A 25,917-nucleotide genomic window follows, 5' to 3' on the forward strand; every position below is an offset into this window, starting at 1 on the left:
ACTTTATCTACACCTGCACATCAGCCATTTGAGGGCTTCCCAGGCTACATTCACTTCTGTTCATAAAACCATCAATTTAAAATCATCCGCTACAGTAACAAGTAACATGCCCAAAACAACCACTTACAAACATGTGAAGCTAATTAGCTTGATGCAATCAGCTACCATCTCAGGAAGCAACAAAGCATAAACTCTCAGTAACATCACCAGCACACAAACAGCTGACAAAGGTGGCCCCATTATAAGGGAATGCTTATTTTCAAGCTTATTCTGGAGGATTGGTGAATCCAGTTGAGGGTGTGACACCAAAACAAGCATAAAAAAATTCTCACCAGCAATGAAGAATATAAACAAATTATTGGTACCAAAAGTTTACATGGTCAGATTTTTTGTATTTATTTGTGACCGGTAGTGCAGCACCAACCACTTCATTTCTTCACTATGTCCCCAACATGTGTAGGAAAACCGTAGCGGCCCTCATTAGAGCGCTGCACACATGCAAAGCAGTGCATCTGGAAACCCACAGCAGCTCGGTAGGCTTGGTGCGGCAGGTGTGTATGAAAATGCACATATAAAACACAGAGAGAAATATTTAAGTCATACTGAAGTCCTCAGGATCAAGCCCTGACTGCCTCTTACACACACACATACACACAGACACACACACTCTGTGGATGTTACCTTTCAGGCCATTCTCCATCTGCTTGGTCCTCGCCGTGGCTGAAGCCAAGAGGAGCAGCAGCATATGTCGATGTTTGGATGGGAGAGCAGAGCTGAGCACTCTGGGTCAGCCTTTCATCTGGTCCTTTGATGGGTCTTGCTGGCTCTGCAGCTGTGGATGAGAAGGTGATTAGGATACACACTTTAGGTCTGCAGCATCTTTGAAAGCTATACTGAAAACTTATGGTCAGATTCCCCTGAAATTTGCTGTGGATATTCAAAGTCTTCTGAGGATAAATCCTATTGATTTTAGTAAATCTCTGTGTTTTTATGCAGTGTATTTATGTCCACACATCCCATCAGCCCTCATTTATCAATCTAACATACAAACAAGCGCAGATCCGAGCACAGAAATCACCCTATAGTGGAGTTCACGTGTGATTCATGAAACGCTCTTATCTCGCCTGTCACAGCGAACGAATGACTGGCTCTTGATAAATGTGGCAGCTGAAATCAATCATCATTTACTTATTCCACCACAATATATTCTGGGTTTCGAGGCCTCATACTGAGAGTTTACGACATGGAGAGGTGTAATACGGCCAAGAAGAGAAACTTCTCTGAGCTAGAAATGGAAACACAGACTAGCCAGAACCAGGTTTAATCAAAGACCACTGGTCTTCTTCTTTGAATTTGCCACTATGCTAACAGCTGCTTTTTAAATCTCCCATGGTGGGTCGCACACACAAACATGTTGCAAAACATCACACTTAAACAACAGACAGCAAATCTCCAGCTGAGGTCAGAATATTTAAGTTATACATCCATGGTATGTACAGACTTATGGCCTACATATATTGATAATATTCCCTATATATCATATAATACTGATACCGTTATAGTATTATATAGTGAAAGCTTAAAACTGACCTAGAAGGGGGAGCACATGGGCGTGTGTTTTTTTGGGGCTTTCACATGAGGTGGCGAAGGAGAAAGAAGCACAACCTGTGTCCGAGCCAGAAAAAGGTAAAAATGTAATCACCTAGGCCACTAGTTTTTAAACAATTACACTATTGTAGAGTTATTTATTTACTTTAAATTTAGAATTAAAGCCTGACAGGCACTTGTGACTGGCCTTTGGGTCCACCTACAGTCAGTCCCGCAAAGCCCGCAAATGCCAGCTGTGTGGAGCAATGTAGGCTTATATATCTATAACATTTTCTCACACTAACTATACATTTGAAGTGATTAATATGTAGCTGCAAATATTTGAATACCAGGCAAAATATGGTCTAATAATTCCACAACTCAGCCAGATTTCTTCTGCTGCACCACAAGTTCACACTGTCTCAAACTTGTGTCAAAAATCTTCCATGCGTACACATACTTGGCTAAAAACACTCACTCTTCCACAAGCACATTTATTTGTCACAGGAACCTTGCCTGCCTGAGTATCTCATCATAGTTACATTATAGCAAACAAATCTGTCCAAAGCTCTTCTGTCACTAAATTTCAGAGAGGACATGTGCGGAAATAGATATTCATCACATTTGTCATGTTACAGTGTGTTCCCTCACCCATATTGTTATTCCTCATCAGAACTACAGGCCTTAAGGTGTGAAAATATGAACAAAATAAAGTGTGGATGAAGGGAATCGGAGGAAGTCGATGCCACGACATCTGTTTCAAAATAGCAATTACACGCTGGCCTGATTCATAACGATAAACGCAGAGCAGGGTTACCGAGACAGTGAACACTGTCTGATTGTGCCAAGGTCCCTGAATTCAATTAGTGAGACACACACACACACACACACACACACACACACACACACACACACACACACACACACACACACACACACACACACACACACACACACACACACACACACACACACACACACACAATAGCGCTCAGGGTGCTGGCAGCTCAATCAGGTGTGGAAACCTGCTATTGCTGATTTATCTGGAAATCATAGTTAGCCGTGTGTGTGTGTGTGTGTGTGTGTGTGTGTGTGTGTGTGTGTGTGTGTGTGTGTGTGTGTGTGTGTGTGTGTGTGTGTGTGTGTGTGTGTGTGTGTGTGCCTGACAGTATGTCTCCAAAGCTACTTGACAATACACTGAGCTGTCGCTCAAACCTCATCTGGACTGACAGGCGAATCTCATGCTGTGGGGACTACAGTTCTCAGATCTATTTCAGACAACACCGTCTTTCCTACGGCTGCTTTCCAGTCACACGAGTTCAAATCCAGACACGGGGAAAAAAACTCGGCTCAGTCACCAGGTAGAAATTTTTGCATTTTCTGCAAACAACAAAAACACTACACTCATGTTTTATACATATCACCGCAACGTTTCTAAAGTGACGTAGTATATGAGCTAATTTTATCATCAGGAGGTGCCAAGCTGCAGACCAACAACACCGGTGGATTTTTGGCGACCCCTGGCAACATTTCCAACGGTGTTATTAGCTCCACATAGCAGCGTTTCTCGGTAGCATTTACGGCACCGAAACTGGGACAAATTGCAGCTTCTCCCAGCAGTGATTGAGCAACAAAACCTGGGTGTTTTTCACTGACCTGTCCCTTTTTTTGTTTTGTTTTTTTGCAGCTTTTGTGCCACCAAATGTGGGTGTTGATCATTTCATAACCATAAACAAGTGTTTATTTTGTGCTTAAACCTACACCTACTCGACAGCGTTGTTGAGAAACAAAGTTTCAACATATCCGCAACAAAACTAATGTTCAAATGTAACATATTTGTAGTTTTTAAAGGCATCAATACAAAAAAATTCTGGCAATTGGCTTGATAAAACTGCAGCAAACAATAAAGTAATCCCAGAGTCTTTCTTCAAAGACAAACCCATTTCAAGTGTTTGCTGTATGACTACGAGGGCTCTCTCACAGACATCTTGAGCTCTTTATGAATGCTCCCCATAATCCTGCAGACCTCGCTTGAGGGAATAACCCATGATTGATACAGTAATGATAAAAATGGTAATGAGGAGAGCCTTGAAATGTCTTCTGGTGATTAACGAAAGCATATTAAAGAAGTATTTCACTGATATACAGAGGGTCCTCACATGAAACTTGTCTGTCTCTGCAGCATAAAGACAAAAATACTTCAGAAATTGGTGCTAGATGACCAGAGAAAACCGAGAAAAAGGATGTTTCGGCTCAAAAAGTTAAAAAACCTACAACTACCAGAATACACCACACCGTAGCAGACACATAAATGCTCCCGCTAGTGGCTGACATAATTTTGACTTATCCGTGTGAAACAATCGCAGCCGGCCAGATCTGGTATTGCAGTTAAATGGTAAGCTAAAACATGTTTCTGCTAACATTTAAGGTTAAAAATAGCCAAGTCAGTAACAGAAACTTGGTTTATATTTGATCAGCGCTGCTTATCTTTGTCTTACCCTCCGAAATTTGATGATATTGATATTGCTCAGGGTGGTATGGCCGCGAGACATTGCTGTTGAGTTTTTTAAAATGTATTTTATGGCGCTTTGAGAACCACAAGCTGAGTGCCATCTAGTTCCATAATTTTGGAGAGAAGACAGTCATCTCTACAGCTCTATATCTCCAACACTCGGCAGCTCGCACCAAAAAAAATCCACACTGATAAATAAAAGTGGAGGCAAAAGGGAAAATACGTATTTTTGATTAAGGGGTGAACTATCGATTTTGAGATAGGATAAGACAAGATAATAGATATTTTAGTTTATTTTAGATTTTAAGATTCTCCTGAGAATGTCAGATGAGACAGCAGCCGCAGAGATAACACAGATTAAAGATAAGAAGCATACACAGGTAAAATACTAGGAGAAATGTGTGGTAGTACTCAGTGACTCCAAAGTGTGAATGTGCTGCTGTGTGACTATGAGACAAGGTAGCACTGAAAACGAGAGTGCCCAAAAATCCTATGTGCTTTAGCTCTTTTATCTTGACTATGATGTGTAGTAAATCTCTACTATCTGGAAAGAGAATAAATGGTATCTAGCATCTAAGTAGCTATCAAACGTGGAACAACCAACCACAGGTGATTGAATTTAAAGCAATACTTTGCCCCCCCAACAGTTACTCATCCGATTTTATGATGAGTTTGTGAAGAAAACTGTCAGTAAAGAATCCAAATCTGAAAAAAATGTGAATTTGAGTCATATGGATCCATGTTTAACAAAAGCAAAACTATATCAAAACATACGTTTACAAACTCTTAACGCAAAACTCCTGCAGTATGAGTTTAGTTTAATTTTTTCCAATCTTATACTCGGTACTTAAAAGACAATGACTTCAAGAAAGTGCCAAAAATACATATACTTCTTATCTCAAACCATCTGGACAGAGAATATAAGTACGTTAAAAGGCAACGTAGAGCAACCAACCAAAGGAGATTTAGTTTAAAAGAATACTTCACCTCACCAAATGACCATTTGTGTCCCCATTTCTTTTATACGTACTGGGAGCGCACTGACTGCCAGCTACTGTATGTAATACACTGACTATAAATAAGTATCTCATACAGCCCCACTCCAAACATCCAGAACTATCACTTTAAAGGGTTTACTTTAAAGTTCTACCAAAGTCATTTTTCTGGTAAGAAATCTGTACTTTTACTCACAAATTCAACATAACACGGGGTTAATAATTGATGTGCAAATGGTCATTTTGGGGGGTGAAGTATTCCTTTAACACTCCTGTTCACTGTGCCTGGCAAGGACTAAATCTTTTTGCTGCAGGTCAAAGAGCAGAACTCAGATACAGAAGAGGTTTGAAGTAGTAAAGTCTATTTATAATCCCTCTATAATCCTCTACTTGAGGCCAACTGTGATCCACTGTCTTCCCTGGAGGAGGCAGTGAATTCAGTCCGACTGGTGCCGCGATAAAAAGCACTATCTGATTTACTATTGGAGCTAATTGGAGCTCCACTGTGCTAATTAAATCAAGAAGCCACCTGGCGTGTGACGTGCAGAGATGAAAACTTCCCGCTCCTTTTTATGGAGCTATTCCATATGATATTCCAGTTGATTTTTTTATTCTCTCCATATGCACAAGCAGGCTGGTCCCCCACCTCATTTAAAAGCGACCGATAACATAAGAATCTCGGCTGCCTGGGTGTCCTGAGCGCTCTGCAATCAGGGCCATTTGAAAATGTCAGGCTCCCTTGTTAGCAATTCAAACAGCCAAAGAGGCAATTACGCCATTTTCATGTATCCACAGAGGCCCCCCTGCCTCCGACACAACTCTGACACCGTGCCCCCGTGTTTTAATACGGCCGACAGGAACATTACATTCCTCAGCTGCTATGAAAAACTAACCGAGCCATATTAATACCCCCCTCACCGGCCTCCGCTCCCACCGCCTCCCTCTCCTATCTCTCTCAATCACCCTTATCTCTCTCTCCAGCCCTCACCTCCTCTTTCATTTCCGAGACAGTCTATCATTTGGAAAACACGGCGGCATGATTGTGGCTTCCGCTGGAGGGGGAGAGCCGAATGCTATCATCACTCCCAGGGCCATAATCAATAGTGTCAGTAATGGCGATGGCGGGAGGAGAACAGTGGATTGCTGCGGGGTCCTCAGAGATCATATTGGAGGGCTTTGTCTTTTCTCTGGCTCTCCCCACAGTCCTGTTAAATTATTCTGCTGGCATTCCTGCTGTCAGCATCACTCCATTCACCGAGGCCTGCATGAGGGGAAAGGCTATTATGTTAAAAGAGTTTGGAGATCACATTGCCTGTTGAAAGGCTTCCAAAGATATACAGTGATTGGCAAATGTGCTCTGCAAGAGCCATGCTGCATATTTGGTCAGAGTTGGATTCCAATATTTCCCAGTTAATTCATAATCTGAAACATTTTATTTTTCTATTAACATTCACCAGGGGTGTTTCTAGGATTTGAGGGCATTGAGGGCTAAGTTTTTAGTAAATGGTTATTGTATAAATATAATTGCAGATTATTTATTTTTTGTATTTTTTCTTTCCTCTAAAATAGTTGGTAATTCAATAAAAAGTACTTTTTAAAACTGTGATGTTAAATATGAGTAGTTGTTAGTAATTTGTTACTGGATAAATATAATTGGTGATTTATTTTCTGTTTTTTTTATTTTTCAGTTTCAGTTTTTTTTTCCCTTTAAAAGTTTTGGTGTTTTTTAAATAAAACTTTTTTAAATCATGAATTGTTCTGTTAACAATATTGGTAGTTGTTAGTATTGCTTATTCTAAACATATAATTGGTGATTCATTTTAAGGTTTTGGGGATTTTTTTTTCCTCCTTTAAAATTTTTGGGGATTTTCAAAAACTTTTGGGGATTTTCAAAAACTTTTGGGGATTTTATTTTTTTTTTTGGGCAATTTTATTTTTTATTTAAACAATATGTATTTAATTATTAATTTAAATTTATTCCTTGAAAGGTTTGGTGGGTTTTTTTATCTATTTTTTTTGGAGGGGGGGGGTGATTATTTTAAAAATGTTTGTAATTCCTGTAAAAACAGAAATTATTGCTGTATTTTCAAATATCTGATGGTCCCTGAATACATCATATGGGACAAACATGCATTTTCCTGAAATCACTCAGGGAGGCTTAGAGAAAAGATATTTAGATCCCCGACTATTTATAAAACATTCAGGGCTGAAGCCTTTTGAGGCCCAGACCTTATGACACCACTGACATTCACTCATTTACTAACTGATGTAACCTTCTTTTTACTAGCATCCTGCAGTACTCAACCTGTATGTACTGAGTTACTGTTGCTCCTGTAATCATAAAAATGCTCGCTGCTGTTATTACCACATTTTTTAAAAGCTAGAATATTATGTTTCACTTGATCCCCAGGAACATTTTCATGGGGAGGGGATTTATTGCATGCAGTATGTCTCACCAACATTTTTTGCTGCAGAGGACGTAAATCACGCATGAGAAAGACGCACCAGAGGGATAAGCTCACACTTTGAAAATCATTCCAGGTGGTAAATCAGACAAGAGATAATAATGATCCATGCTTGAGCTTCACCCTCAGTTTTATTGCTGGTGAACCGTCACCATGGAGACAGCGAGCTAGTGTGTTTAGTTAACCTCTGATGCCGTTATTAGTCATAATCCCGAAAAATTTAATGAAACTGAATATGTTTTAATACCATACACGGTGTGCATTTTCACAGCAGCAGTCATTGACACTCTGGGCCGCAGCGATGAGGGCTTTCTTTTAGCTGACACAGCAGTCAGCATCGCCCTGGTTCCCTCAACAAAAAACCTTTGGGATTTTTAAACATTGTGTTCAGCGAAATGATCCACCACAGTCACATTTCAGGCTTCTAACCAAAAATCCATTAAAAAAAAAACATGGACTTTGAGATAGGGTAAGTGGAGATGCTGAAATGCTAGCTCATTTTTGGGTTTTAGGACTCTTTACTGGGGCACTGTGTGGGCAACTAAAAAAAAAGTGATCTAAAAATATGCAAAACAGTCAGTCAGTCAGTCATTTTCTGTAACCGCTTGTCCTCGTAAGGGTCGTGGGGGGGCTGGAGCCAATCCCAGCTGTCATCGGGCGGAAGGCGGGGTACACCCTGGACAGTTTGCCAGACCATCGCAGGGCCGACACATCAGAATCAGAAAAAGATTTATTGCCAGGTATAGTTAACACAATACAAGGAATTTGTTCTGGTGGGTTGGTGCAACATAAATATAGAAAAAGAAAACATAAAATAGAAGATACAAATATAAAATATAAAATATAAAATATAAAATATAAAAAGTACGAGTCTTACAGTGCAAAACAAAACAAGTAACACAAGTAACAGTGTAACAGTGCAAGAAACAGAACCATGGAATTAAAGTTATATACAAGAATGTTTGGAGTGCAAGATATATATTGATATTTACATTGAAATTCACATTTATACAGGTTTAAGTGCAGCTTTATGGTGTGGATGTGCCGCATGACCAGCAGCAGTGTCGGTGATGTGCATTAATGAACACATTAATGTAACGTACAGTCTATGAGGAGAGTGCGTCAGTGGGGGACCTGGGCCTTGTTTATGAGGCCGGTGGCAGACGGGAAGAAACTGTTCTTGTGGCGTGAGGTTCTGGTCTTGATGGACCGAAGCCTCCTGCCAGAGGGGAGTGATTGAAAGAGTTTGTGTCCAGGGTGGGAGGGATCGGCCACAATCTTACCTGCACGCCTCAGAGTCCTGGAGGTGTACAGGTCCTGGAGGGAAGGCAGACTGCAGCCGATGACCTTCTCAGCAGAGCGGATGATACGCTGCAGCCTGCGCTTGTCCTTGGCAGTAGCTGCAGCGTACCAGATGGTGATGGAGGAGGTGAGGATGGACTTGATGATGGAGGTGTAGAAGTGCACCATCATCTTCACTGGCCGGTTGAACTTCCTCAGCTGCCACAGGAAGTACATCCTCTGTTGGGCTTTTTTGGTCAGAGAGCTGATGTTCACCTCCCACTTGAGGTCCTGGGTGATGATGGTGCCCAGGAAGCAGAAGGACTCCACCGTGACCACTGGAGAGTCTCTCAGGGTGATGGGGGTGAGCGGGGCTGTGTTCCTTCTGAAGTCTACTATCATCTCCACTGTCTTTAGAGCATTGAGCTCCAGATTGTTCAAGCTGCACCAGGACACCAGACGGTCTGTCTCCCTCCTGTAGGCGGACTCATCTCCATCAGAGATGAGCCCAATGAGGGTCGTGTCGTCCGCGAACTTCAGGAGCTTGACAGACTGGTGACTGGAGGTGCAGCTGTTGGTGTACAGGGAGAATAGCAGAGGGGAAAGAACACAGCCCTGAGGGGATCCAGTGCTGATAGTCCGGGAGTCAGAGATGTGTTTTCCCAGCTTTACATGCTGCCTCCTGTCAGACAGGAAGTCTGTGATCCACCTGCAAGTAGAGTCTGGCACGTTCAGCTGGGAGAGCTTGTCCTGCAGGAGAGCTGGGATGATTGTGTTGAAGGCAGAGCTGAAATCCACAAACAGGATCCTGGCATAGGATCCTGGGGAGTCCAGGTGCTGGAGGATGAAATGCAAGGCCAGGTTAACTACATCATCTACAGACCTGTTGGCTCTGTAGGCAAACTGTAGGGGGTCCAGGTGTGAGTCAGTAATGTCTTTGATGTGTGGAAGCATGAGGCGCTCAAATGACTTCATAACCACAGAGGTCAAGGCGACGGGTCTGTAGTCATTGAGTCCTGTTGTCCTCAGCTTCTTGGGAACAGGGATGATTGTGGAGGCCTTGAAGCAGGCCGGTACGTGGCAAGTCTCCAGTGAGGTGTTGAAAATGTCTGTGAACACTGGAGACAGCTGATCAGCACAGTGCTTCAGGGTGGATGGAGAGACAGAGTCCGGCCCACTTGCTTATAGATAGATAGATAGATAGATAGACAGACAACCATACATGCTCACAGTCACACCTAAGGGCAATTTAGAGTCACCAATCAACCTGAGCCGCATGTCTTTGGACTGTGGGAGGAAGCCGGAGACCCCGGAGAGAACCCATGCAGGCACGGACCCTCTTGCTGTGAGGCAACAGTGCTAACCACAAAGCCACTGTGCCGCCCCTTACAACATGCATTTTATAAAAACTAAGGCCTACTTGGGACTAATTTAGCCAAAGAAAGAAAAAAAGTCTAAGTAGAAAATAAAATTAAATGGGAAAATTACCTGAGAAGGTAATTTAAAAAATATTAAATATTAAAAGAAATAATGATAATAAAAATCAATAAAAATAATTGATCTGATCATTTTAAATATATAGTTCTAATAAATGTAAGTAATTTTCTTGATATTTCCCTTGTTTTTGGGATAATGTTCTGATAACTCTCTCTTAATCTCTCTCTCTCTCTCAGCTAATTTCAGGTCATTTTCTTGTCATTTTTGTAGGACATATCATGCCAAGCCTCTTATTGCCTTTTCCCCTATGTTACGAAGAAATCAAACCAACCTGCTCACGTTTGAAAAGTTTAAATGCTTATGAAAGCGAGCTAACCCTAACCCTGCAGCACAAGCAAACTGATGCCGTTTCAGGTTTTAAAGGGTTAAGTACAGTAAATTTCAGAAACTTGAAGACTTTTACTTAGGTCATATTCTATACCAGGCATTTTCTGATAAAATATCTGTACTTTTACTTCAGGTGCTTCATCCACCACTGGCCAACACTGCATGAGCCATAAAACTGCAGGCAAAGCGCTGCTCTCCTGCCCCCGTGGCAGTGTTGAGAGGTGTGGAAGAGCTATCTTTTCTCACAGGGGAAACCACAGAGAAAATAGGGCATTGCTGTCAAGACATGGGAGAAGCCTCAGAGGACCTGCGTAGGATTAGGCAAGCAGGCCCCAAGCTGCCTGACTGCTCAACATTGCAGAGTGCACTTAAAAATGTGCTCAAACTACCTTGTAATGTTAACAGATGGCACCTTTTTGCCGCGCTTTTATTACATCTCAATTCACATGTCCCCAGATGGAGCTTTTCAGCTCTGTGTGTGATTCATTTCCTCCGAGTGCTCCTACAAGACGACATTAGCACAGTCACCTGGTAATGTGAGAAGTCAGCCATCTCGCCTCGTGACAGCAGCGTACAGCCGTTGTACTGCCGTGTCAAGGTGTTTCTGGGGTTTCTGATCCCTTCATTATCATCTGCAGAGCGCAGAAGAAAGAACATGATTATTCAGCTGTGGAGCAGAACGGCTTCACCTCACAACAGGAAGCACCACTTTTTTTTTTTCTTAAAAGGTGAGGAAAAGGGTATTTTGCTTTCCTGTCGGAGGACGGGGAAAGGAGCCAGTGGGACGGGGCGGAGGGAGCAGAAAAGATACAATTTCACAGCTGAGCACGCCCGCTTGGTTCTCCGGCGTGAGCAGGGAAGGATTTCACACCTGAGGTAATAACAGAGCGGAGGTAGAAGATGGGATCAAATTTTTACACTGTTACTCGTCTGTTTCTCTTCATCAGGGAAGACGGTTTTGCCCTTTACAAGATCTTAAAATAGCACATGCTTTCAACAGCAACATAGTGTCTTACATTCACTTAACTCCACTTGTGCTCATTTTTCTCCCTTTTTAATGTGGTGAGATTACTTTGTGCAAGGAGTAGATTAACAAATAGGTCTGTATCACACTGATGACAGATTATTTAAATTTGCAGGGTTTTTTGTAGTCATATAAGTTATTCTGCAAGCTCTATGCTGTTATTAAGACTTTCAATCTGCTTCATCTACCTGGACTTAACTTGATCAAAATAAAAGCACCATGAGTCCTGCTTTGATATATTTAATCATAACAATATATATTTTTTAAATTTCATTAAAAGAGTACTTTATTTCACTTCTTTTTAACCATATTTTATTAAATGTTATTATAACAGCAGTGCATTCAACTTAATTATTTGACAGTAGCTAATTTTTTAAACTTCATTCTAACTGCAGTTCATTCAATAATTTGTATTTTAGTAATTAACATTTGATTAAAGGACATTTCAAAATAGATAAAAAATATTGTGTATCACGATATAGCCTTAAAATATTGTGACAATATTTTAAACCCACATAGCCCAGCCCTATATAAATGCACTGGTAACAGATAGCATTGCCTTAGTAAATCCCCAACTGATGAACTGAAGCAAATTACTGGAGACAGCCTGATAAACTGTTGCTTTCATCAACCCAACACACACACACAAATATCTCAACAGCCATTCTCACCAACAATAATGAACTTATGACCGTCTTCATATTCTCGATGTTGCTCCCTTTCATCGTTATGCAGATATCATTTCAGCTCATTAGGTGTCAGTCAGTCAGGAGGCTAAACAGAGTCCTCAGCTGAGGAATCAATCTGCCATCTCTACGGGCCCACCGGCAAACCAACACACACACACACACACACACACACACACACACACACACACACACACACACACACACACACACACACACACACACACACACACACCTTATAGCAGCAGCGGAGGATAATCAAAACCCATAATTGCTTTTTAAATCACAACGTTAATGACAAGATCTCTCGATTGTAATGCATTGTAATCATGCCATTAATATGGATATGACTGCAGCATTGGGAGCCATCTGTTTGGCCGAGGCAGCGCTGGACGTCTTCCAACACACATACTCATTTCAAGGACTGTATTTTGGCCAGCGATCACAGGCAACCTAATCAATGTGAATGCCGCCACCAGCGCGAGGAAACGAGGGACCCAAATTGATCCATCAATCACCTATTCAGACAATGTTTATTCAGCTTTGCCTCACTTCACAGTTATTCACACTCGTAGATGAAAGCTCCAATAAAAAAAAAGATGGCAGGGACTGGAGAGCAATAGCACGGCACGAAAACAGGCGCTCTTTACACAGGGCTTTAGTGTTCGCTTTTCGTGGGGTAGGTGATTGCCTTGGGTTACCTCTGGGTGGAATCAATTATACAAGCTTTTTAAAAGGGCCCTCTTTGGTCTTCACAGGAATGCGCCAAGCGAGCAAGCTCCCGAGGTATCTAGCATTATTCCTTTTTATGTTTTCACATCAAACTTTCTCTTTCTTCTCAAACTTTTCCGTACTTACTGCTCGAGTGGAAATGTGGGGCATTTGAGATGTTATTGCAGAACTTCAATTGCCCCCGCTCCCTCCCTTTCCTTCCCCTTATGACTAATGTATTTCCAGTACAAAAGCATATGTTGCTTTTAAAGACGCTCCACAGCAACTCCTGGGTGCTGTCGCCGTGTTTGTGGTCGCTGGGGGGAAAAAGAGGGGCAGGAACAAAAATACTCCTTAGTTTGCCTCGGGGCTTTTCTGACAGCTTCACTTTGTGTTTTAGCATTAAAGGAATGAGAAACCCTTGCTTTGTTGTGACACGGGTCTCTGTGAAAGTCTGGGGAGGCCAGCGGCTGCAGGAATGGGCACAGGATTATAAGGGGCATCCCATAGGGAAAAAAAATGTGGAAACACATTCCATGAATTGAGAAAAAATAAAGCATTTTACAATTTAAATTCTCTGCAGTTTAAACTGGAAAGCAATAAGTTATCAACTTTTCCATTCTAACCCCACCTACTGTCTCCAAGTGGTATTATTGTTGACGCCACTGTTGTGAAGACTAGTGGGATCGCTTTCCATATTCCCAACACTTTCTCGCTTTATCAGTGACCTTTCACATCTATGTATGACATTTAAGGTATCCTTCTGCATGAGCTGTTTATGCTCCGGGATGCTGCTACCATGATGTCAACATATGCTCATGTTAAGATGACGCACATGGCAACCAACATGTATCGTCACAATGGTTAGGATTAGGCAAAGAGGCACAGGAAAAGGTGTAGGGCTGGGAGATATGGCTTTAAAATAGTATGACGATATTTTTGCACTACATCACGATACACAATATATATTACAATATTTGAAATCTCCTCTAAACTACTGTAAACTACTAAAATACTAAATTATTGAATGAACTACAATGTTATGTAATGTTAAAAAATATTAGTAAAATACCGTTAGAATGTTAAATTAACCAAGTATAAAGAACTGTAACAGCAAGTTCAAGTACTGTTATATTTAAATGAATCAAAGAGGAACCCATTGTGCTTTTATTTTGAAGGACCCAGCTGAATCCCCACATTCAGTGTCACTTTCAAGCTCAAGTGTTTTCAGATGATGTAAACAAAATAAACAATATTACATAATATGAAATAATAGACTTTTTTTATCGTCAAAAAATATATTTTGTCATGTCGCACAGCCCTAATAAGGTGTAGAAAGTAAAAAAACACATCCACACTGGAAGTGCACATCGAACTCCCGCGTGAAAGTCAGCTGTTTATGGGACCCATTCACCACCACTCCCACGCCCATGTCATCACCGACAGTGTTTCTACCTGATTGAATACTTCTGCGTTTCATGCACATGCGCCCGGTTCAATCCGGCCATCCACCAGTGTATAACAACAACAGTGGTTCTCTCCGTCTGCCTTCTCAGCTTACATCATCCGGTCATACTCAAGGTGGACACAGATGTAGGCTTTGGGCATCACGTTTGTACATCGAAAGCACTGACACTTAGGAATGAAAACGGGCTTGTTTTCCTCAGAGCTTAGCAACAGGAGAGTCCATAAGCTCCAGCACTGTTTTGTGGACTATAAACTTCACCTGACTTTCCATTGGCATGAGGGCGATTAGATAATGACTGAATTTTCTCATTTGGGTGAACTATCCCTTTAAATTCATAATTGAATGTTTAGACAAAAAGTTATCTTTGGAGGCTTTAATTAAATGTAAAAAAAAGGGCAAGCTCTCAAAGAAATCAACATATCAACAATGAGATCTTGCCAGATGCCTCATTTCCTTTCCTGACTGTGTTGCGTTAATTCCAGCGATATAAATAGTCCAAGAGTCTAGACAGGGAAGACGGTGGGATGTCGATGTAAAGGCTCCCTTGATGATGATGATGAATGCCAGACAGACTTTATGTGAGGGTGACTTCAAACACACTTTCCTGGTTCAGTCCTGTTAGTTACACGTTGAAGAAAAGCTCATTTGATGATAAAAGCAGAAGCAAAAGGGGCCCTTAACTTATTGCACACAGCACTTACAGTTTATGCCTTCCCTGCACCCAATTTGCAATAGTTTCCTGGAGTTACAAAACTCTTGAAAGAGAACATTTTCGTTACATCTTCCTAGTGTAGCTTGAAGCACAAGAGTATGCAAACCACATGCTACTGTCTGTCTGTTAACATCTCCTGCCAGGCACTTAAAATTTGGGCTTTTTTTACCTGCTGAGACATGGGAGCTTTGGGTCTTTTTGAGTCTGTGGTTAATTGGCAAGCCTGCCTACACTCCCTTAGAGCAGAAGACAGTCTGCAGGGAGGAGGGCAACCAACGCAACACATCTCATCTCTCTGCAGATTTCTTCATCTCTTGTAATTAATTGCATCTTTAAAAGAACAGAATGTAAATACGCTGCTGACACGCTGCCAATTAATTTTAAATCGCCGTCTTCCTGACGTTTTCTGCTCAACCGAGGGGGAAATCAAAAGTTTTAGAGGGTGTTACGGAAGCTTTAATAGTGTCCCTTTGTTCCTGGCAACACATTGTGAAAAATGCATTCAGGCCTGACAAAGTGCTCCTGCTCCGTGTAATCAATTCTGTCAGCTTCTACCAGCCGAAGAAGACGGGGCGGAGGGAAGATCTGAGAGAAACCACCGTCTCACTTGTCTCCCCTTGTTCTTTGATCAGGCAAAACAAGCTTCTTTTCACATCGAAGAAATGTAGATACAGAGAAAGCGACCTTATCTGTACAGGACAATTATTCATTTTCTTGGTTATGTAGTTAGTAATTCAAAGGTCGGTGACCTCTGACTTCCACTATGTCATCACTGTAAGGTCATCAACCCTCCAAACCAAACCATCTACCATATGTTCCTGTTTTTATTGCCTTAAAGCACTGATACATAACGAGGATACTCTGGGGTTTTGCCTTTAACCTTTTTTCCAGCATACATCTTCCGATCACGAGAAAAAATGTTGGCATTTTACGTTTGTGTAAGCCAAAAATATGTAACATTTGTAGGTTATCAAGTAGAAAATATACTGAAACTTTACACATCTTGACACACAGCAACAAAAATCTGCAGAAAGAGCCAGAAGCCAAATATAGTGGGTTTTTTGTAACAATTAGTACTATAATAAAGCCCCTCAGGGTGGACGTTTTTCCGTCAACGTGGATGCATCACCCTAAGTCCCTCATCAAAAATTCTACTGGATATTTTCTTTGGATTTTTAATTACTGTAGAAAATAAACTCTGTGGCAAACAAACATTTAAGATACTCACATGTTTGATTTGGCAAGATAATGTTCTCAATAACCTTTTAGGATTTTTGAGCCCTAAACGCAATCACCAGAAGTAAAAGAGCTAACATTAGTCTATAAACAAACTACTCTACAGTGGCATCTAAAGGCTGTGACACACCGAGCCAACATCCGAGAACTAGCAGACACAAAAGCCACCTGCTGCATCACCTCATGTCACTGTGTCTCCGCCAAAAAGTTGAATAGAAACCGACTGCAAGCCAGCAAGTATTTTCTGCGTCTGCGTGAGAGGACATTCCCCTCCTGACAAGCAGACGGTGGTTGTCTGTAATAGTCATTCAAAATGGGAAACCGGGAGACCGCCAGTTAGCCAACTAATGCTATTTAGCCAGTTAGCACATAAACAACACTACCCAGCACTGAAATAACAAAGCATATTTACTGTCCAGTGCACAACACAAACCATCAGATCAGAAAACATTTCTGTTCTAAGCTCAGTGGCAGAAAAAAAAGGTAGTTCCTCATTTTTCAGGTTCGTTTCAACCTCACTCCTTCTTAACTTAAGTTTAGCTGTTTGTTTACTTCCTCCCTTGCATTTTTCTTCGTGTGTGCTGAACTGAATGGCCATCATTTGTGCATTTGCAGATGTAATGAATCGTCCGAAAAAAAATGCCCACGAGAGTGTGGGACATACTGCAGTGACGAGGGCCAAGGACACTCGCCATCAGCCCAACCTAGGTTGAGGGCGTCACCGGCCTTAACCATAAACCCATTCAAAAATCCCACTGACTGAGCTGGAGGTGGTGAAATACTAACTAATTTCGAGATTTTAGGACTCATCACTGGGGTTTTCTATGATAGAAACAAATAATGGTAAGTAGTTTGGGTAAGCAAATCAGATCAATCTGAAGCTATTCAGTCAGAGTTCTACTTCATGTTAAGATGCAAATCAACATATCATATCTAAAAATGCAGCACAGCAGGGTTTGCTTTTTAAAGAATAAAACATCAAGCATCTCCCACATAAACAGGAAGAACACAGAGTTTTAACAGACCTCTCTGGTGTGTGCAGAGGTATGTGGGGTTACTTTGCAGCAGCCTGGTGTCGTTTGCATGTAATTTAATGAAGGTTAACACAGTGGATGGCCGTGCATAATGGCGCTGTGCTCTGGTGTGGTGCATCTTCAATCAGAAGCTGCAGATGTATTAACCTATCTGTCCTGCTGCCTTCAGATGGCTGCAGGACTTTGATGAACTGAAGAAGAAGCTTTTCTTACAGGATAAAGCAGCTGTGGATAACAGATACTATGAGAATCACCTAATTATTTTGTAGATCAATGCAGACCACTTCACCAGCATTTAATCTTACTAACTGTACATCACTACTGGCTGAGGAGTGTTTCTTTACTTTTAAGAATTACTGCCTTATTTCTGCGTATTTGCACCAAGTATTTATTTTGCTGCCGTTGTATGTTTTTGTTATAACTACAAAGACTAAAGCTATGTTTGAAATTGAATGCAAATATAAGCATATGGATTCCTCCATTATAGCTGAAAATCTATTTTATGGGGTCATGGTGACCTTGACCGTTGATCACCAAATTCTTATCACTTCATTGTTGAGTCCAAGTGGATGTTTGTGTCAAATTTGAGGAAATCCCCTCCACTGTCAGTAGTTCATACCCAGACAGCTTGAATGAAAGCTAGTTACATTACTAAATACCTCACTCACCCTCTGCACAAGTGTTTCCAACTTCTACCATCAGGTAGCTGCTATAAAGTCCCCTTAGCCGAGAAAAACACTCGTAAAAACTTCATTCCAACTGCCAAAAGCGTCTTCAATAAAAGGTAATGATCCATACATTGACATAAACACTATGCCACTTCACACATTGTACTATATTGTGTTTGTTGGTCTAAATTACTGTATTATGTATTTATTCTGGGTTTTTTTAGGGAACACATGCTTTATCTTTATTTTCCAAGTTTTTTTTGCACTGTACGTTGAGCCGTTGAGACGTTTTCTCAATCTGAAGGCCATCTTGAGAAATCATGTTCACAAAATGAGACAGATGCAAGGTCATGTTGACCTTGACTTTTGACCTATGAGCACCAAAATTTAACAACTTCATCCTTAAGTGGATATCTGTGCCAAATTTGAAGAAATTCTCTCCCAGTGTTCTTGAGATATCGCATTTATGAGAATGCGATGGATGGAGTCACAGTAACGTTAACCTTTGACCTTCAACCACCAAATTCTAATCAGTTCATCCTTGACTCTAAGTGGATGTTTGTGCCAAATTTGAGGAAATTCTCTCAAGTTTTTTTGAAATATCACATTCACAAGAATGAGACAGATGCAAGGCCATGGTGACCTTGACTTTTGACGTATGAGCATCAAAATCTAATCAGTTCATCCTTTAGTTCAAGTGGACATGTGCTCAAAATTTGAAAAAAATCCTTAAAGGCATTCATGAGATATAGAGTTCACAAGAACGGGACGAAGAGACAATCTGAAAATACAACACATCCAGCGACACCTTTCACCAGTGCACAGGCATAATAAAAACTGCTCACGACACCAACATCGGCACAGACAGAAGCAGAGGAATGTAAATCATGTCAAATGAAATCAAATGAAAATATTTCTTTAATATTAAGAGTTCCAGTTTGGAAAAGACACACAAGACCTCTGATGCTATTTTCTCAGGCTTGTAGAAATACTCTGCAATACAGTACGAGGGACCTGCTGCCCACATTCAGAGAGCAGGTTTTAAAAGTCAAACACCGAAAGAGCACTACAGAAACAAACATTGTCCTTGTGGCTGGCTTAGCAATAGTCACAGCAGTACGTGGGTGTTTTACTGCATTATACCTGAAGTGCCTTTCTCTCAAAGGCCAACAGGGAAAGAATGCTCTGCTAACCTCAATGACTCTTGTAACAAGCTGAAGTGGGATTTTCTGCTGCCTCTCAAGGGCCCGTCTTTTATTACCAGCAAGTAAACACAAGCAAATAGACCTGTGATGTGAATTGAAAACGCTGGAGGTGGTGTATACCTAGCCAAGTGCATTAACAACACCATTTAAGTGCTTCCCTCTGGTGTTCTCTGGGAGATTTCTAAATAGGTGGAGGCATTGTTGTGAAGCTGTTTTCAGGAAGGTTGGTGTTAACACATGCTTGGCTGAAGTACAAGGCCTAGGAAAGAAAGAGACTAAACTGCAAATAAGAGTTTCAGCTCAAAGTCCACAGAACCTGTGCACCCCATCGCACTGAATCCAATTTATCATGTGTCTGAACAGAACAGACAGTGTGGTTGACCATATGGCCATTAAATAACAGTGTTTGTCAATAAGACAAGAGGGGCCTTACATAAAACTAGGCTGTTTCTGCAGTAGAAAGATGCAAATACTTTTGAAATTGAAGCTACATGATGAGAGAAAACTGATAAAAAGGACGCTTTTGCTCAACAGGTAGAAAACCTACAACTACTAGTAGAGGTGCAGCCATATAAGAGTATGCCACGGTATTAATATTGAAGATTATCATACAGTGTACATTTACTCATCTGCTGTATTGAAACAAAAATGCAATCAGATGGAGAGTCCCTCCTCCACGAGTTTTTCAAATTTATCTAATTCCATTATACTGGAGAGAAGGCAGACATCTCTATGGCCGATATCGCCAATACTCGGTAACTCACACAAAAACAATCTACAGGTACAAGTAAATAAAATATGGAATTAAGATTTTGGAGTGAACTGTCCCTTTAACTTCTTGTTTAAAAAAGATCTGTAAAGTAATTTGTCAACATGAACTCACAGCTATTTCCTGAATAGTGTGTCATGTGTCCGTATATTGGAATAGCATCAGCGTGTTAATGGACTTTGCAGCATGAGAATTTGTGTCTAATTAAAAAATGGCCTTCATCAGCAGGTTCTTCCCATGGCTCCAAATGACTGCTGCAGCAATCACACAGCAATCTCAACATGTTTCATCTAAACACACAATCCTGGACTGCTCCTGTCTTTATAGTGAGCAGATAGTAAAAACATCTCTCTCACTTCCCCCCTTTTCTGCAGTCTGCACAGGGTTGTATTTTGTGTGCTTGGAGTTGGAAGCACAGCGGCGATGCCAGTGAAAACAAAACTGCTCTGTGATTTCACCCTCACTTGCTCCAGGCATCTGTCACAGCATCGGGAAACTGCAGCAACACAACAAACTGCTGCAGAGTGCTTCGTAAATGCCCCGACAACATAGAAAGAAACCTCTTTACATAAAAGATGACAAAACACACTATAAATTATCTATCATTTTCTATCATATATATTCCCTTTGCAGAATAACAATATTTTATTCTTTTTTATCCCTTTAACATCCTCCTCAACCATTTGGTAGAGCACATTTTGAGTCTCTATATCTGAAAAATGGGTTGGATTTAACTCAACCTGACAGAGCCATCTCTACAATACGTTTCAACTATGTTATGCAAAAAAAATAAATTAAATCCACTAGATGTCGCTGTGTCTTGATACAGTCTGAAACTATAAAATGTTGAAAAAACATGTCTACCTTTGAAAATTCCACCACACAGAGTCCTCGCGTCTTGAGTCCAACATCCTGAAGGAGGCAAACAGAAAAGACAGAGGTCTTTAAACAGATGTGCGCAACTTTATACAAAAAATGAAAATCTAATGAGGGTTAAATGGTTTTCTAAAAACATGATCTACCAAAAAGTCAATTTGTCCTTCTGCGGTAAAGGTAATCAAGCTAAGCGAATGAAATTAAAACTGACTTTTTGCTGAGACATAAAAATCATTCTGATCATTCACTGATGTTATATTGGACATTTAATGTCATCCATTAGATGCAAGTTGAAATCATTTCGTAAGTAGGATTTTTTTATTGTCTGAGGACACGTTGTACCAAACGTACAAGTTGTCAGTTGATGGTAAACGTAGTAATGCCAAGATAAATTTACAATTTTTATAAAATTAAAAGAGGATGAATATTCACTATTGTTAAAATCTGTTTTTCCCTATATTCAACCACAAAGACAAAATATGTATTGGGTTTTTTGTAAATATACTCAAAAAAGTGTATCATATTTTGGATATCTTGTTTATGTACCATGTTCAATTGAATATAGGTCAAGTTGTGTGTTTTTAGCAGGGCTGTATAGTGACGCCAAGATAATACATTTACCTTTTTTAATTAAAAAAGGATGAATATTGACTGTTGTTAATACTATACATTTAATGTTATTCCATTATCTATTTGAAAATATATAAATATATTATAGAAATATATATGCATGATTTTTCACCATTTTTGAGATGTTTTCAAAGTACTGTTATGGTAAATATCTCGGATAAATACATGAAAAATAATATTAGCACTAGTAATACTGCTAATTCCATGGTCACAAACTGATAAATGTTGCTATGATAACACATTACAAGCATTATAATGGTATATGATTTGTAATTTAGATTATTTCATTCTGTTTTATTATCACCATAAAAAGTCATAGCCTTAGGGGTCTGTAAAAAAGAAAAAAAAACGTTGATTTATGTTATTATAGCTTCAAGGAAATAAAAAAAAATGTAGGAAGTAGCTTAAAAGTGAATGTAAAAACTAAGTGCCACTCACATTACTCTTATTGTTCATAAACACTGTAAATCACAGGCCATTTTACACTGTAACTTCTATAGCAGTGATAATTGTATATTTTAGTATAATGTGAGCAAACCTTTAAAACTACTCTCAGGTTCTTCACTGCTGCCTCCTGAAGGTTTATTATTTAATGAGAGGATGGATTTGTTGTTTTTAGTGTGGCAAGACTGCCCTCTGGTGAATTAGCAGGATATGTCTGAGGACGTGAAGGCACAGCTGAGATAATATGGATTCATGTGCAGTATTAAGTGCAGTAAGTGAGGGGAGTAAAAGAAAAGAAAGGACTCCCCTCAGTGTGTTTGTGCTCTATATTATTGACAGTGCATGTTGAATGTTAAACTCAAAGAGAAAACTGCATTAAAAAAGACTCAAGGCCCTTTGAAAATCACAAAAAACACAGCATTAACCATTTTAGAGGACGCCATATTTGTGAGTTATAGTCAGGGGCATGTATTAGTGAACGGGCCTACGGGGCACAGGCTCAGGGGCCCAAACTGTACGGGTGGCCCCTGTAGCCCTCAGCAGCAAAATGTCCCTCAAACTATTAGGTACCTACTAGGAAGAGAGTTAAATTGACCACAAAAGAGATGCAAAGAATCTGCAACAACACACAAAATAACTACAAAAACAAGCATGTAGACACACAAAACAACCAAAAAAAGATACAATTACCTCAAAGAGCAGGGGAAAAACAACAAAAAGATTAATGATGACCACAAATAGATGCAAAAACAGAGCAAAACCAAGACAAAACCTGGCTGTCTTGCTTCTATGTAGAGGAGTTGGGGCCTTTTGCATATCTGTGTCTCATAATCTGTCAGTTGTCAGGGGTAATGATACAAAGCAGACCAGATTACAGTGTGCAATAGGATGTGTTTTTTTCATGAAAGCCACAAAGATAAGACCAACAGAAGCTCTGCATTTCAAGATATTCATCTCAATTCATTCTCTGTTGCATACACGTGTTTTATGTGATAGCAAAAAAAGTCTCCCTCCAGGACTCTTTATGCATCTTGAATATGAGCTTGAGCCAAAGCAGTGAATGAACAACCCTAATTCCCAAAAAGTCGTAAAACGTAAAATAATTATCTTTTTAAAAATAAATTGTAAATCTTTTTTTGATATATATTTTATCAAATACAGAACAAAGTCCAAATATTTAATGTACAAACGATAAACTTTATTGATTTTTTGGAAATGGTGGTCACTTTGAATTTGACAAAACAAAAAAAAGTTCATCATTTGGACATTAAGTATCCTGTTTTTTGTATCGTATTCAATTAAATATAGGTAGAAAAGGATGTGCAAATTACTGGTATTGCTTTCCAGTTTTATTTCTTTATTTTCTTTAGTATTTAAACTCTTGGAATTGGAGTTGTATGTTACCAATACCAGCTAAATCGAGTCAAGGTCTAATCCAAATCAGATTATCCGCTAATGTACATACAAGATAACATTTCAGCACACATTTAAGAATATGAACATGCAACACAGTCAGGGCCAAAGCTGCCAATGAGGAGTTTTTTTCTGGGCATTAGGGAGTTTTCGCAACCCAGTGGGAGTTTTTCTACATGAAAAAATCTACACATGGTGGCTATTTAACTGGATCATTCCTGTAGTTATGGACTCAATGTATTTGCCTACTTTTACAAAACAAACACATCCATAAATTATGCAATACTCCTCCACTGGCATTTTATTCCTGCCTGAGGCGGAGAAGTCTTTGAAACAGCATTTCGAACTTCATGTTGGGAATAAATTAGGAACAGAACAGAACTGTATGGTTGACAACACGAGCGGTCCGATCAGCCGATAAGACTGGATGTACCGTTTTTGGAAGTCATGTTTTCTCAATGACAACTTGACATACAACAGTCGTCAACATGGAACAAAAACTAATGCTGCTAACTGTTTTCTTGGTATGTTTTTAGTTGCAGCCTATTGTTTAAAGGGAAATATATATATGTATATATTTATTATACTGTCTTGTTACACTGCTTTGGGATGGTACAGTCTATGACTGTAAGGAACAGCATTTTTAACCCTTTGAGACCTGAGCAAATTGACTTGATGTCTTTCAAAAACATAGGTAAAAGGCAATGAGAAACTTCAGATGAAATTATCCAAAAATTATCACCAAAAAAATGTACAAAGGTACAAGAAAATTACCTGAAAAAATAAATAAAAATAAAGTAAAAGGGTGAATAAAGGAAATTACCTGAAAAAGTCCTTAAACAATAATAATACTGATATAAAATAATTTTAAACATATAAATATGATAATAATAAAGATAAATTTTGGAACATTTTTTTCTTTTCTTCTCTTAAAATATATTTTACCAATCTTGGGTTAGGGTTAGCAACAGCACAAAAGAAAAGTAGATCCAGGTTTCAAAGGGTTAATGAGTGTAAGTAGGTTTTACAAGAACATGTAATAAACTACATTTTGACTCTTATTCTGCAAAAGTATAGGCATTGGAGTAATTTTAAATTTGATTTGATGTTTATATTTAGCTTTTTAAGCTAATTTACTTTGCGTGATAGTTCTTTTTTATAATGTATATATCAAATTAGCATACATTTGATAGGCTACTGTGTTATGAGTAATACGGATAAATTATATGCAACATTTTAACGTTAGGCAGTAGGAAAAGCACATGTCACTGATAACATTACCAATAGTTCACTTATATTAATCGTAAATGTAGTAGTACGACAGGACCTGAACATGACACAGCAGCTCAAATTTCTAAAACTGCCAAATTTCTTAAAATAGTGAAGGCTACTTATATTTTTTTATCGTGGCCGATGATATGTCACAAAGTATGTCCCAGAAAGTGAAGCCATTTTTGACACAGGTATAACAGGTATAACGTTTTTTAAAAAAAATCTTCGATATTTACGTGCTTAAAGTAACAAGAAATTAATTCGAATGTAGTTTTTAAGTTTAAGTTTGTAAAAATTTGTAAGCAAAAATAAAGGGTTTTCACTTTTTAGTCCAAAAAATAACAGGCTGCTCTCCTCTTACCTGCCAACTGGAGCTTTGTCCGAAAAAACAGGTTTCTCTCAAAAGTCACGTTAACGTCGACAGCTCTAAAAACATCCGTGTCCATAACACTAAAAACTTTGGTATTTACCCGCTAATGGTCGCAAATTTAGCATAATCTTTCTCCTCTTCTGAGTTAAAGTTTGCTCCGTCGCGACGCCGCCATTCTGTCAAAGGTCACAAATTCGCAAAACTCGCGAGAACAGACCGGGGCTGTCAAATGTCACAATTTGCAAACCGCGAGAACAGGCGGCGGGAGCGGGAAAACCCGTGCACGTAATCAAAAAAAGAAATAACATGGATTTATTAGAAATAACCAACAAATCAATACTTTACCACACAAATTACCATTTTTCATATTAGTTATTCACACCGTTTTATAAATTCGTGAAGACAAAATGTTTTTCTCATATTCCTCGAGGGACTGAAGAAGCCTACAAATTGATGAATTTCTTGGGGTCCAAGTTTAACAACAGCAAAACTATATCAAAATATCGAGGAAATTTAAGTTCCAGAGCACACCAGTATATCAGAAACATACTTTCTAAACTCTCAAATAACTTGTGCATGTTAGCTTCACTCTGGTTTCCTCGTCAAAAAGTCTACAAGATTTTTCCATTTAATCTTGGATTACAATAGAAAATCAACTCTGTGGCAAACAAACATTTATGATACTAACATATTTTGTTCAGCAAGATAGTCTTCAAAAAAGAACATAATTTTCAA

At 39.6% G+C, this 25,917-nt stretch overlaps 1 protein-coding gene across 2 annotated transcripts; it reads right to left on the bottom strand.

Moving 5' to 3' along the window:
- Window positions 1–305: 305 nt before the first annotated feature.
- Window positions 306–25,410, bottom strand: LOC148187211 (uncharacterized). Of its 2 annotated transcripts, XM_088088904.1 has the most exons (4): window positions 25,174–25,410; window positions 21,042–21,089; window positions 682–832; window positions 306–538 (listed from the first exon to the last, which is right to left on the bottom strand). In XM_088088904.1, exons 1-4 carry the CDS (start codon window positions 25,256–25,258, stop codon window positions 481–483), a joined length of 342 nt encoding a protein of 113 aa, XP_087945030.1. In that variant the 5' UTR covers window positions 25,259–25,410; the 3' UTR covers window positions 306–480. The 2 variants fall into 2 exon arrangements, 1 of the variants encoding a protein (XP_087945030.1); XR_015779004.1 differs by lacking the exons at window positions 306–538; window positions 682–832 and adding an exon at window positions 11,091–11,296.
- Between the last annotated feature and the right edge of the window lie 507 nt (window positions 25,411–25,917).

The sequence above is a fragment of the Plectropomus leopardus genome, chromosome 15, assembly GCF_026936395.1.
Source record: "Plectropomus leopardus strain MGB_pleo_1.0 chromosome 15, ASM2693639v1, whole genome shotgun sequence".
NCBI classification, from domain to species: Eukaryota; Metazoa; Chordata; class Actinopteri; order Perciformes; family Serranidae; genus Plectropomus; species Plectropomus leopardus.

Bases quoted from the DNA above. Each gene is read 5' to 3' on its own strand.
- LOC148187211 (XM_088088904.1), bottom strand. From the start codon at position 25,258: ATGGACACGGATGTTTTTAGAGCTGTCGACGTTAACGTGACTTTTGAG. The intron at 21,090-25,173 runs GTAAGAGGAGAG...TGCCTCCTTCAG, and splicing joins GACAAAGCTCCAGTTGGCAG to GATGTTGGACTCAAGACGCG. The intron at 539-681 runs GTAACATCCACA...TGCCGCACCAAG, and splicing joins GATGGAGAATGGCCTGAAAG to CCTACCGAGCTGCTGTGGGT.